The following is a 12,929-nucleotide window of genomic DNA, read 5'->3' as shown; positions in this document are numbered from 1 at the left end:
TGTTTGACACATCATAACAATTCTGATGGTGGATGTTTGACACATCATAACAATTCTGATGGTGAGTGTTTGACACATCATAACCATTCTGATGGTGGGTGTTTGACACATCATAACCATTCTGATGGTGAGTGTTTCACATCATAACAATTCTGATGGTGGGTGTATGACACATCATAACCATTCTGATGGTGAGTGTTTGACACATCATAACAATTCTGATGGTGAGTGTTTGACACATCATAACTATTCTGATGGAGGGTGTTTGACACATCATAACCATTCTAATGGTGGGTGTTTGACACATCATAACAATTCTGATGGTGGGTGTTTGACACATCATAACAATTCTGATGGTGGGTGTTTGACACATCATAACCATTCTGATGGTGGATGTTTGACACATCATAACTATTCTGATGGTAGATGTTTGAGACATCATAACCATTCTGATGGTGGATGTTTGACACATCATAACCATTCTGATGGTGGATGTTTGACACATCATAACCATTCTGATGGTGGGTGTTTGACACATAACCATTCTGATGGTGGGTGTTTGACACATCATAACCATTCTGATGGTGGATGTTTGACACATCATAACCATTCTGATGGTGGGTGTTTGACACATAACCATTCTGATGGTGGATGTTTGACACATCATAACCATTCTGATGGTGGGTGTTTGACACACAACCATTCTGATGGTGAGTGTTTGACACATCATAACCATTCTGATGGTGGATGTTTGACATATCGTAACAGTTCTGATGGTGGGTGTTTGACTAATCCTGATGGAATTACAGGGATATGGAATTGCTGGTGATTGGCCACTGTATGCCAAATTAGAAAATTTGACAGTTAGCAATGGCCTGCTTCATTTGGTATATTCATCATTCTATAGCCCTCAAACGTTTCTATATTACATATATTAGATTATTACAAAGAGGATGATCAAGGATTATAAATCTCATGTTTTACATGTAACAACATTGTTACTTTTATTACAAATTCGATGAAAGCTACTGTGACGTCATGGCGTCACAGTCAGGTCAAACATATGTAATCAGTATATGGTGGATGATTTGCAACTTTGTATATCATTTTCCGTGAAGGCAATTACGTCATGGAAAAATCAAACATGTACATGGACTAAACAGTGCTGCAGGCGATATGTTTCGCCTTTCAAAACCCTTCACAGATTGTGTTCAACAGCTGTGTTTGATACTTGTTCAACTCAAATCAGTGACTACCTAAAGTAGTACCCTCTTTGTTTATAAACCATGGTTTTGCCTGGTGAATATGATGTTGAAGGCCACATGTTTACATGAGTGGTGTTTTGTGCTTTTAATTTTAAGATTTACCCACACGAAACTAGCGTGTATAGCTGCAGTTTTATTGTCAATAAGGTGGACGATGCTAAAAGATTTTAGAGTGAGAATAATAAAATAATAACCTCGTCCGTCTTATTGGCTATAAATCTGCCGCTACACTCCAATAACAGGAACATAATTTCTTAAACATCTGTCTTTTTCTTCAGTTTCCGGCATGTGAAACTTCAGATAAAGTGTTCAGCAATTCATACATGTACATCAACACAACCTCTCCCTCACATTAATTCACAACATCTGGTAACCATAGTAACCAAGGGATTAGAATTTCATACACCCTAATGTAAACGTGCATGTGACGTACCCATGGACTCTGACTGACTGTTCTGACTAACCACCTAAGGTGTTTTCAATACTTCATGGCATAGTACACCAGCACGCCAGCTCTGTCAAACTCCAACATTACCAACCACACTGGGTAACCATTGCAACTAGTGAATAGGCCTACAACTGCAGATGAAGTACCCACAAACACCATGAAAGGCAGTTTAGACTTACTTCCTGAGTTCCCAATACTTCATGGCATTGTACATCAGCAGATCAACCGTCTTACACTACAACAACAACATCAGGTAACCATAGCAACCATTGACAGACTTACAAATGAAGTACCTATGGACCCTGTGAAAGACAGTTCAGACTTACTTCCTGAGGTGTTCCCAATACTTCATAACACAGCACATTAACAGACCAGCTCTGATATTTTATGGATCATGTGACTGACAGCTTTGACTTACTTCCTGAGGTGTTCCCAATACTTCACAGCATAGTGCATTAACAGACCAGCTCTGATACACCAACAACACCTGGTAACCATAGCAACCAGAGGTTACACCTGCAGATGAAGTATTCATGGATCATGTGACTGACAGCTTTGACTTACTTCCTGAGGTGTTCCCAATACTTAATAGCACAGTACATGAACAGATTAGCTCTGATACACCAACAACACCTGGTAACCATAGCAACCAGAGGTTACACCTGCAGATGAAGTATTCATGGATCATGTGACTGACAGCTTTGACTTACTTCCTAAGGTGTTCCCAATACTTCATGGCATAGTACATCAACAGACCAGCTCTCTCACACTGGCTTCCCTCCTTAGCGGGCCAGTAGTGCAACATTTCTGGGCCGGGGCCTGAGAAATTCACCAGTGGGGCGCATGGGTAGCGGAAGTCAAGATACGCCATCTGGTCCCACCATTTTTCCAGCTACAACAGTACCAACAACAATCTGGTAACCATAGCAACCGGTGTATTACAATTTCACACCTTTTAATCGTCTCAAAAGACATTTCTGAGTCTGAAAAATTTGAATGAATGAATGATTATGGTTTAATGTCACTTCGGAATATTGCAGCCACCTCACGGAGACAGAACTGCTTGAAGGGTGCAATACATATCGGCGTGTACCCATAAAGTGTACATGTTGTATTTATTTATTCAGTATATAAATATATGTGTACATTTTATATATTTTATATACATTTTCTTTTCTCAGATCTTAAATGTTTAAATTTGTCCTTTACTTTGATGCCACGGGAAGTCTGGGATACCAGTACAACATGATACACATGTACAATTGTGTATATCTCATATCGTATCCCAGCAGGCCTCAGCAACCTGCGGATGGTCATGGATTTCCTCAGGGCTCTGCCCGGTTTCCTCCCACTATAATGCTGGCCGCCTTCATACAATGTATATGTGAAATATAGTTGAGTATGGAGTAAAACACCAATCAAATAATTAAAAAAATAAATTTTATCACAGCACAAATCCGATGTTGGGTCAAAAACCGAAAAACAGAAAACAAATTTTGGATATGAGCATCCAAAGGACATAACTGTGACAAGAGATGCATCGACAGACAAACATAGGGTTAAAGCATACTATGACTGAGATACCATTTCACCCTATGAGTTCACAAGTAATCGTCGAATGATTCAACTGACCCAATTCCTCTCACATTTGGCCTTTTCTGCCAGCTTAGCGTGTAAATCTCTACCGACGCCTGATCCAAACTGCTGCACGACAAACTCTGTCTGACGATACTCCTCATCTGTGACGTGAGGTCGAACTGAAACAAGCAGAGAACAAAACTGGAACTGTTCACGGTCAGGCTAATTATAAACAGAACAAGTCTACGACAGTTTCTGAACATGCATGACAACTGAAAAATTGTGCAATAGTAGTTACATGGTTACTCAGTTTGAGTCCAGCTCATACTGGCTTCCTCTCCAGCCGTACGTGGGAAGGTCCGTCAGCAACCTGTGGATATACGTGGGTTTCCCTCGGGCGCTTCCCGGTTTCCACCCACCATCATGCTGGCCGCAGTCATATCAGTGAAATATTCTTGAGTACGGCCTAAAACACCAATCAAATAAATCATATTGGGCGAGGCATCTGGTGTCAATAATCCTCATATTGGGCGAGGCATCTGGTGTCAATAATCTTCATATTGGGCAAGGCATCTGGTGTCAATAATCCTCATATTGGGTGAGGCATCTGGTGTCAATAATCCTCATATTTGGCGAGGCATCTGGTGTCAATAATCCTTATATTGGGTGAGGCATCTGGTGTCAATAATCCTCATATTGGGTGAGGCATCTGGTGTCAATAATCCTCATATTGGGTGAGGCATCTGGTGTCAATACCTCTCATATTGGGCGAGGCATCTGGTGTCAATACCTCTCATATTGGGCGAGGCATCTGGTGTCAATAATCCTCATATTGGGTGAGGCATCTGGTGTCAATAATCCTCATATTGGGCAAGGCATCTGGTGTCAATACCTCTCATATTGGGCGAGGCATCTGGTGTCAATACCTCTCATATTGGGTGAGGCATCTGGTGTCAATAATCCTCATATTGGGCGAGGCATCTGGTGTCAATAATCCTAATATTGGGCAAGGCATCTGGTGTCAATACCTCTCATATTGGGCGAGGCATCTGGTGTCAATACCTCTCATATTGGGCGAGGCATCTGGTGTCAATAATCCTCATATTGGGCGAGGCATCTGGTGTCAATAATCCTCATATTGGGCGAGGCATCTGGTGTCAATAATCCTCATACTGGTTGAGGCATCTGGTGTCAATAATCTTCATATTGGGTGAGGCATCTGGTGTCAATAATCTTCATATTGGGTGAGGCATCTGGTGTCAATAATCCTCATATTCGGCGAGGCATCTGGTGTCAATACTTCTCATATTATGCCCAGTATGAGGATTATTGACACCATATATTATAGTATCACTTAGTTTATCGCAAATTTATCCTGCACAGACCCATCAATTCAGTGCAGAAGACCGATGTGTAGTTGAATGGCTTCAGCAATGTGACCATTGTATTAACAACCCAACAAAGGGAGATAACCTACTCAGCAGATACATCTGATGTCGTATGCAGCATTCAAGAATATATCTGTACCCCACAGAACTGTTGTTGTCCAATGAAAAGCGGAGTATTTTGCATGATGCATTTCCAATAAAAAAATTATATTCAGAAGATGAATGGGGAAAACTTGAAATGTACTAAACTTGTACTTGCAGTGATTGTAAATGTTCTTTAAGTTCAAATAAATTAACGAGCAAATTACCAAATACGTGTACTTTCTCGACATAATAATAAATCAGCCATATTTACCTGCATGAACAGAAGTAAATGGAGTTCTCCTTGAAATTTTGAGCAAGCTCCTTGAGCAGGTGTGTCAATATGGGAGTCATGACAGAACTCTTTCCCAAACACTGTGGTACATGTATCATGTTTTCTGCTAAAATTTTATTCATGACTACGTTACCAATTTTGCATGATTATGATTTATTTATTTATTTCCTAGATTTTTTTACGTTGTACTTAAGAATATTTCACTTTTAATACAATGGCATGAAAGAGGAACCCACGACCATCTGCAGGTTGCTGCAAGACCTTCCTACGAGGAAGGGGTTTGGGGTTTGTTCAGAAGTCCGCCGTAATAGATGATATCTTACTGGGAAAATGTTAGTTTCATGACGAAAGTAATGTGATATTTTACGACCTTTATTTGCCTCTAAAAATGTACTTTATGAGACGAAACATAAGGACGTAAACAGAAATTGATCCCTCTGTTCTAAATTGCTCACCTGAATCCAGGTATTTGCGCAGTGTCTGATCAAGGGAAGGAAGTGGTAGGGAAGGGAGAGAATCCTGGTACTGGAAAGTCTTTTCTTCCTCGGAGGTGTACAGGAAGTCTGGATCCATTCCATCCATAATTAACTTAGTTAGTCTGAGGAAAAACCATAAAAAAAAGAGGAAAATCACATACTGTTAGTAAAGTTAAAAAATGACCATAAATTTCCTTCATGACTAACTTGCCTACTTTTCCTGCTTCTGATTTTTTTGATTGATTTTAGAAAGGTGTTTTGAAGTTCGCTTCGAACATGTTCTACTGGAAAATTGTACCTTTCAGCATTGAAAACAATATTTTGTGACATTTACTTGCTTCTAAAAGTGTACTTTTGTGGGTAAAATTTAGGATCATTTAGGGTACATGTATGTGATCGGTCTCTGCAGCTCCGTACCTTCTACTTCGACGCTCTTTCCTCACTAATTCATCTCTATTTCATTTGCAGGGATTGTACTAATCTGCCTGGTTACGGTTGACTGACCGCCGCCCACTTGCTGGTCTACTGGCAGGCAGTTGTTTTTGAAAACCTCTACACTTGTACACATTCAGGCCTGTTTCTCAGCGGCTGCATTTAAAAAATAAATATTTACCTAATAGACAGAATTAAAAATATCTGCGACGGTCTGGCAATTCCCTAGCCGATATCCCCTAGACCCCTAGAAAACAGTAATGATTAATTAACGCCTACACATAGGGGAACCTAATTTCGCATAGATATTTTATACAATAGCAAATTATTTGCTTTCATTTATTTACCAAATCTTATACAATAAGCTGATAAATCCATTAAATTCAGTAACTGTAAGTCATTACATTTGTAACCAAACAGTCCCTATAATTCCTGGAAATTTTGTTTCTTATTGCACAGAGGGCAGAAAGGATGCTAATTAAAGAACCATCAACAACTCACATCACTTTCATAGAAACTTTAATATTACACATGCACCTGTATTTCCTGCTTTGTTCATGTGATTCCAAGATCAAGATGCTAGCCAGTCCTTTCTTTGTCTTGCTGATCTGCTTATTCGCCAATATACAACCGGTTTCAATGTTCAAAACATTTATTTAATTTCCACCCAAACAAAAATACAACTAAGAGCACAACCCCCACCCCCCACCCCAGTGTTGGTAACGTATATTGAACACTTTGAAGCCTCATAGTTATGTCTCCTTCTATTTTACCTCCATGGTTCCATACACCTAACATGTAACTTCAAAGAGTTATAATTAGGGTTGCATCTCATTCTGTAAAAACACAGTAGGAATATATAGCACCTAAGAATCCCTCTCCCACATACTCCATAGATAGCTAGTACAGGTAAGCCTTACTTCAACAAGTCAAATGATCTACCCTTATTTGTTGGACCTGGGATTAAGAGACTATCCCAGGTTGGCCACAGACCGGCAGTATAAGGTAAGCCTATCTGAAAACCGGCTTTCATAAATTATTCTTCAATTACCTGTAAATAATTTACTTGTTGGAATCTAAAAAAAAAAAAAAAAGGATATATATATATATATGTGTGAATATAAATCAATGTACTATATTAATAATGAACGGAACACTAACAATGGCATGAACACCTAAGACGGATTTACGTGCAGCTTTGTCATATTGCCCTTTGTACCGAGCTTGTTGAACAATAACTGTGCTGACGTCAGTGAGCTCGCCATTGAGGTTGCACGTACTGTTGAAGTACCGGTATGCAAACCACAGTACTCTAAACTAAGAGATAACGAGGTAGGCTGACACCGAATTTAGCAATCAAACAAAGCTAATGACGCTTGCGTCTGCTGGAAATGGGCCGATGAAACCGTCGGCTTCCCGGACCTGTAGTCTGTAGGCTAAGTGTTGTTGTTGTTACATAGCCGATCAGCTGGGCGCTGAAACTCTGTTGGTATATGTTGACTACACGCATATTGCACCTTTTATGGCTTAGTGGACCGTGCACCCTGGTCATAACGTTTTGTGCGTCCCATTACCTGATGTTAAAAAGTTCAGAGACTGGACACCTGCAGGTCGACTGGTTTCGAAGTTCAGACAAGTTAGCTCTACTTGTCTTGGGTTCAAAGTCCAGCCTTCAACATGCTTTTATTTTGGCACGTGCTCTGCAGCGCCACCTGCAAACAAAGGCCAAAGGGAGATCATGCTATTGGCAAAATGTCAACCCGTCATTACAGTTTAATTTCGACAGCTTACAGTCAGCTCCTTGAAAAATCTATAGGGTCTCACATGTTTTATCGTATGCTACACTTCTTGATGTGATTTATGCCTCTGTGAAGGTCTTTGTGCTTACTGCATATGTATATCAGGTATATATGAAATAGTAATCAATTTTGTGCTGGGGACGAGAGACGACGTATGTGAGTAATCAAATAGTGATGAATTACCGAGGAAATAGTAAAGTAGTAGTAATCAAATAGTGCTGAAATTACTGAAGAAATAGTGACGAAGTAGTAATCAAATAGGGCTAAAATTAGCGAGGAAATAGTGACGAAGTAGTAATCAAATAGAGATGAATTACTGAAGAAAGTGTAACGATGTAGAAATCAAATAGTGATGAATTTCTGAAGAAAGAGTGACGAAGTAGAAATCAAATAATGCTGAAATTAGTGAGGAAACAGTGACGAAATAGAAATCAAATAGTGATGACTTACTGAGGAAAGAGTGACTGAGGAAAGAGTGACGAAGTAGAAATCAAATAGTGATGAATCACCGAGGAAATAGTGCGAAGTAGAAATCAAATAGAGATGAATCACCGAGGAAATAGTGACGAAGCAGAAATCAAGTAGAGATGAATTACTGAGGAAAGAGTGACTGAGGAAAGAGTGACGAAGTAGAAATCAAATAGTGATGACTTACTGAGGAAAGAGTGACTGAGGAAAGAGTGACGAAGTAGAAATCAAATAGAGATGAATTACTGAGGAAAGAGTGACTGAGGAAAGAGTGACGAAGTAGAAATCAAATAGAGATGAATTACTGAGGAAAGAGTGACTGAGGAAAGAGTGACGAAGTAGAAATCAAATAGTGATGACTTACTGAGGAAAGAGTGACGAAGCAGAAATCAAATAGTGATGAATTACCGACGCAATAATGATAAATTACCGAGAAAATAGTGACGAAGTAGCCTACTACTTAAATAGTGATAAATACGGCGACAGTATGCCATTTGCGCTGTATTACATTCGTTGCAGAAGACGTTATAGTTGTCTTCCATCTAACATGACGTGCAAGTCTGTGCGCCACATGTGGGAAATTCCGTTAGTAACTTGCCAAATTCTGGTTGTATTTAAGGGTACTCCGGTTTCCTCCGCCCATAAAGATCTCCACGACAGTATTTTGAAGTGAAAGATTGTGGAGTGGAACGCTAAACACGATCAATCAATCTAACAATAAATCAATCTAGTCAACAACGTATTATTGTATTTCAGAATGAACTGGGTACTGCTCCTTCCGTTTTCTTTCATCGTGTACTTTATTGTTACATGGTTATTAAGAAAAAGGACAATTGGCCAAATTACAGGCCGGTACGTTTTCATCACCGGATGTGACACAGGCTTCGGACGTCACCTCGCCCTCCAATTGGACAAAGTGGGTTTCCGAGTGGTAGCGGGCTGTCTCACGGAAAAAGGACAATCCGAACTTCGGAAAGAAGCCTCCCGCCGATTGGTTCCGGTTTCCTTGGACGTGACCAATGAAACAAGCATACTGGAAGCTCGCAATTTCGTTGAAGGATGTCTTCCTTCTGGCAAAGGTTTTGCTTATATAATGAAAAAAATGGAGAGGAGAAAGTTGCATTTTATTATTTATTTATTTCATTGGCGTTTTACGCCGAACTCAAGAATATTTTACTTTTAAGGCGGTGGGTGGAAATCTGGGCAGAGCCTGGGGAAATCCACGACCATGCGCAGTTTGCTGCAGACCTTTCCACGTACTGCCGGAGAGGAAGCCAGCATGAGCTGGACTTGAAATTACAGCGACCGCATTGGTGAGAGGCTCCTGATCATTGCGCCACGCTGACGTATTAACATCTCGGCCACGGAGGCCCCATTCTATTATTGTCTACGCCACTATAAAATACACCTGCATATTTCGTTAGGCTATCTAGTCGGCGAGATATGCTGTAAAACAAAAGGAAATGTATCGTTATTTGAACACAAGTGTTGTAATAAATCAAAATCAATTTCAGCAAAAGTGCCATTGGACTACTGATGCAACAGCTTGGAAAATAAGAATACCCTTCTTTCGTTTCTGTTACTTCTGTAATCCAAGTCACTGAAAAGAACTATATACTCCATGCAGCTGCGTTTAACAAATGAACGCGAGATGAAATCTAGTAATCCTGAATTCAATTATGCAAATTTATTTTAGATGGTGACAGTGCTACGATCATATCCTAAAAGAAAATTCCCTAAATGTCGACAAAACCGAATATAGAATTTGTGTGAATGGAATAAGAAAGCGCCACGAAGAATCTAAGCTTTGTGAGAACGGAGGAATCTGCAATTGCTCTGTCAAGAGCAGGATTTGAATCTGGTGTGTTGTGTCTTAGCTACTGGATTAGACCAAGCTGTCGGATATAAAGGAAGCTGTATCTTTTTTGCTCGCAGGTTTATGGGCGGTGGTGAACAACGCTGGTGTGGCGGGTAAGATAGGCCCAGCTGAGTGGATGACCAGAGAGGATTACGTCAGAACGCTGGACGTCAACCTGCTAGGAGTGATAGAGATGAGTCGCGTGTTCCTTCCGTTGTTACGGCGTGAGAGAGGCAGGCTAGTGAACATGTCAAGCGCTAACGGATCCGTCACTGTCCCCTTCTTCGTCCCGTACACCATCTCCAAATACGGCGTGGAGATCTTCTCGGACAGTTTAAGGTATACAGCCCCCTTTGCACATGCATTAAATAAGTATTTTTTTTGTCTATTTATTCGATGTTGACTCCGTTGTCAAGAAGTTTACTCTTATATATGAGGACGGTCAGACTTATGTCTGGAAGCCGGTTGCGGTCACTCGATAAAGAGAGAAGGTCAAAAACACCAAATTGCGAGACAAAAGTCCAAAAGCGTGAGGCGAAAACACGAAAGTACGAAGTATAAGGTGGAAAATAAGAAAACGCGACCGACCGCATCCGGCTTGCATTCTTATGGGTGAAAGAAACCGGAGAGTTCGCAGTAAACCATCGCTGTTAACCAGGTACCCGACAAGGCCGGTCGATTTGCTTTTTTAGAACTTTTCCAACCGAGTCAAATCCTTTCAAAATTTGCATACATTACGAACGATGAAATCTGGCAGTCAGTGTTAAGAGGAAACACGAGACGACATGGATTGCATGCAGCACGGTCAGAAAACGTCATCGTAGAATCCAAAGTTTTAATGCAATTTACTAGCCTTCTTAGGCAATGTTCAATGGCCTTTCATCTGACGTATATTTCACTTTAGCGTTTGAATGACTTTACAGACAGACTGGAAATAGCGAGAGCTGGCTTCGAGTACACTACGGTGCCTCATTAGTCAATGACCAGGTAGCTATAGCAAGCCCACGCTTTAGGTATCGGAGCCATTGATATGTATGTGTCACATGTGACAGTTCATCAGTAAAACTTGACAAAGCCTGTTTGTTTCAACATATTGTGAAATGAATTCTAACATGAATTGTTCCAAAAAAGGCCTGAAGCTCGCAAGTACGGCGTTAGTGTTCATATCATCAAACCAGGAATGTTTGACACGAACATCCGCCAGGTGGAGCCTATTGTTGAGGGGTTAAAAAGGTCATTCGAGGGATTGGCACCTGACGTACGAGCTTTTTACGGACGTGGTTTTCTTGCTGAATGTGAGTTATTTACATCTGTTTCCTTATTTACATCGTGGCGATGCGGTTTTTAAGTTCATTTTTAAGGTTGAGGGGTATAGGGTTTGTATGAAAACCCATATATAATCGGAAGTTTGAGATAGAATGTCGAAATTTCGACTTTTTTTACACCTATTTTTTTCGCCGTGACACTAATGGGCTTCCAAAGGTTTGACATGTACCTTCATCAAAATGTATTTGACTCATGTTAGATTCAAATGTCAGTATTGGTATTAAATTTAACTCACAAAATCCATACATGATATTTATTAAGACTTTTTGAAACTCCTTCATGTCGGCTACAGAAATAAACATTTAATACACGTTGGACTGAAGTCGAATTTTGACCTAAATTTAAAGGTGACCGAGACGAGATTACCAGTATAAATGCCTTGTACGTTAGAAGACGGGAACAGAAAACATTTTCCAGACGTTAATCTGTGCCTAGCTCAAATTTATCAGCATCTCTGTTACACGTCATGTCAAACACACTTTAATCTGGGGATTAGTATGTCCGAAACCCCCTCCTCTACAACATCTATTTAAGTAACAATTTGGCACAGTTTGCTCACTATGTTGGTATTCAAGGAAGGAAATCGTATTTTAGTGTCTTTCGGACAGCACGGCAGTTTGTATCTGTAAAGGACGTTGTTGTACAGCTCTTAAGTACAAGGCCTCATTTACCATAATAAAGAAATGTTTTGGTGAAAGTCGCCCGTGGTTGCTATATTTTGCTTAAGTGCTGTCCGTGTGCCTGTTGAACAAAACAAACATTTGTTATTGTCATCTTTCGTTTTTGTCCGCAGTGCTAACAAAAGTGAAGTCATCCCCTAAGGCCACGACGGACACATCACCAGTTGTAAACGCGTACGTTCACGCGGTTACGTCACGACATCCCCAGTACAGATACCATGTGGGTCTGGACGCTCATACTTTTTGGCGTCTACTTGGCTGGCTGCCAGACAGTTTGTCCACGATCTTGTACACCTGGGTATTGCCATCTCCACAGGGGGCCCTTCGTGTGTGACGTCACTCCATGCGCCTATCTTCCGGTTTTCAGAGGATTGTTCTGTTGGCAGTCATTTTGACTTTTCTGTACTTTGAAATTGTGTTACCCATAAATATAAATTGTATAAAAATATTTTGTGTTACTATAGCGTTATTAAAGATTACCTCCGTAAGCTATATGTAAATGCACATACAAGAGGATTGTAGATGTGGCGCCAGCAAAAACTGATCTTTCGTGCCCAGATCATTTACACAAAATGATTTCAAAGCAGCAAGTTCCCATGGTAACTAGCACAAAAATGATTACGACTGTCACTAGAACAGCATGTCCTACTTATGTACATGTATAGCCGGTCTTTGTCGGAGAAACCTGGAACTGACTCTCCCACGCTCCATTGCATCGAAAATATACTGAAAAGCATTAAAAATGCACCACAGGTAAAAAAATGAAATTTACGCTAAACCAAATTTTATTTGATGTTGGATGTGTATTAGATTCACACTAAGATAATGCAGCTAC

General features: G+C 40.3%; 2 protein-coding genes across 2 annotated transcripts in view; one reads left to right on the top strand and one right to left on the bottom strand.

The window, feature by feature from the left end:
* The window catches only part of LOC135477857 (peroxisomal carnitine O-octanoyltransferase-like), a 29,611-nt gene extending 23,971 nt beyond the window's left edge, over positions 1-5,640 (bottom strand). Inside the window, exons 1-3 of the mRNA XM_064758063.1 lie at positions 5,511-5,640; positions 3,346-3,470; positions 2,424-2,605 (exon numbers count right to left, since the gene is read on the bottom strand). Of these exons, the coding sequence (XP_064614133.1) occupies positions 2,424-2,605; positions 3,346-3,470; positions 5,511-5,637 (434 nt within the window). The 5' untranslated portion in view covers positions 5,638-5,640. The remainder of the gene's footprint in view (positions 1-2,423; positions 2,606-3,345; positions 3,471-5,510) is intronic.
* A 3,347-nt stretch (positions 5,641-8,987) lies between these two features.
* Positions 8,988-12,514, top strand: LOC135478006 (retinol dehydrogenase 16-like). Its single transcript, XM_064758256.1, has 4 exons — positions 8,988-9,309; positions 10,166-10,427; positions 11,220-11,383; positions 12,208-12,514. Exons 1-4 carry the CDS (start codon positions 8,988-8,990, stop codon positions 12,426-12,428), a joined length of 969 nt encoding a protein of 322 aa, XP_064614326.1. The 3' UTR covers positions 12,429-12,514.
* The last annotated feature ends 415 nt before the right edge of the window (positions 12,515-12,929 follow it).

This window comes from Liolophura sinensis, chromosome 11 (assembly GCF_032854445.1).
Source record: "Liolophura sinensis isolate JHLJ2023 chromosome 11, CUHK_Ljap_v2, whole genome shotgun sequence".
Classification (NCBI taxonomy): domain Eukaryota; kingdom Metazoa; phylum Mollusca; class Polyplacophora; order Chitonida; family Chitonidae; genus Liolophura; species Liolophura sinensis.
The sequence above is the reverse complement of the archived record's forward strand: the minus strand, read 5'-3'. Positions and strand labels throughout refer to the sequence as shown.

Bases quoted from the DNA above. Each gene is read 5' to 3' on its own strand.
- LOC135478006 (XM_064758256.1), top strand. From the start codon at position 8,988: ATGAACTGGGTACTGCTCCTTCCGTTTTCTTTCATCGTGTACTTTATT. The intron at 9,310-10,165 runs GTTTTGCTTATA...TTTTGCTCGCAG, and splicing joins ATGTCTTCCTTCTGGCAAAG to GTTTATGGGCGGTGGTGAAC. The intron at 11,384-12,207 runs GTGAGTTATTTA...TTTTGTCCGCAG, and splicing joins ACGTGGTTTTCTTGCTGAAT to TGCTAACAAAAGTGAAGTCA.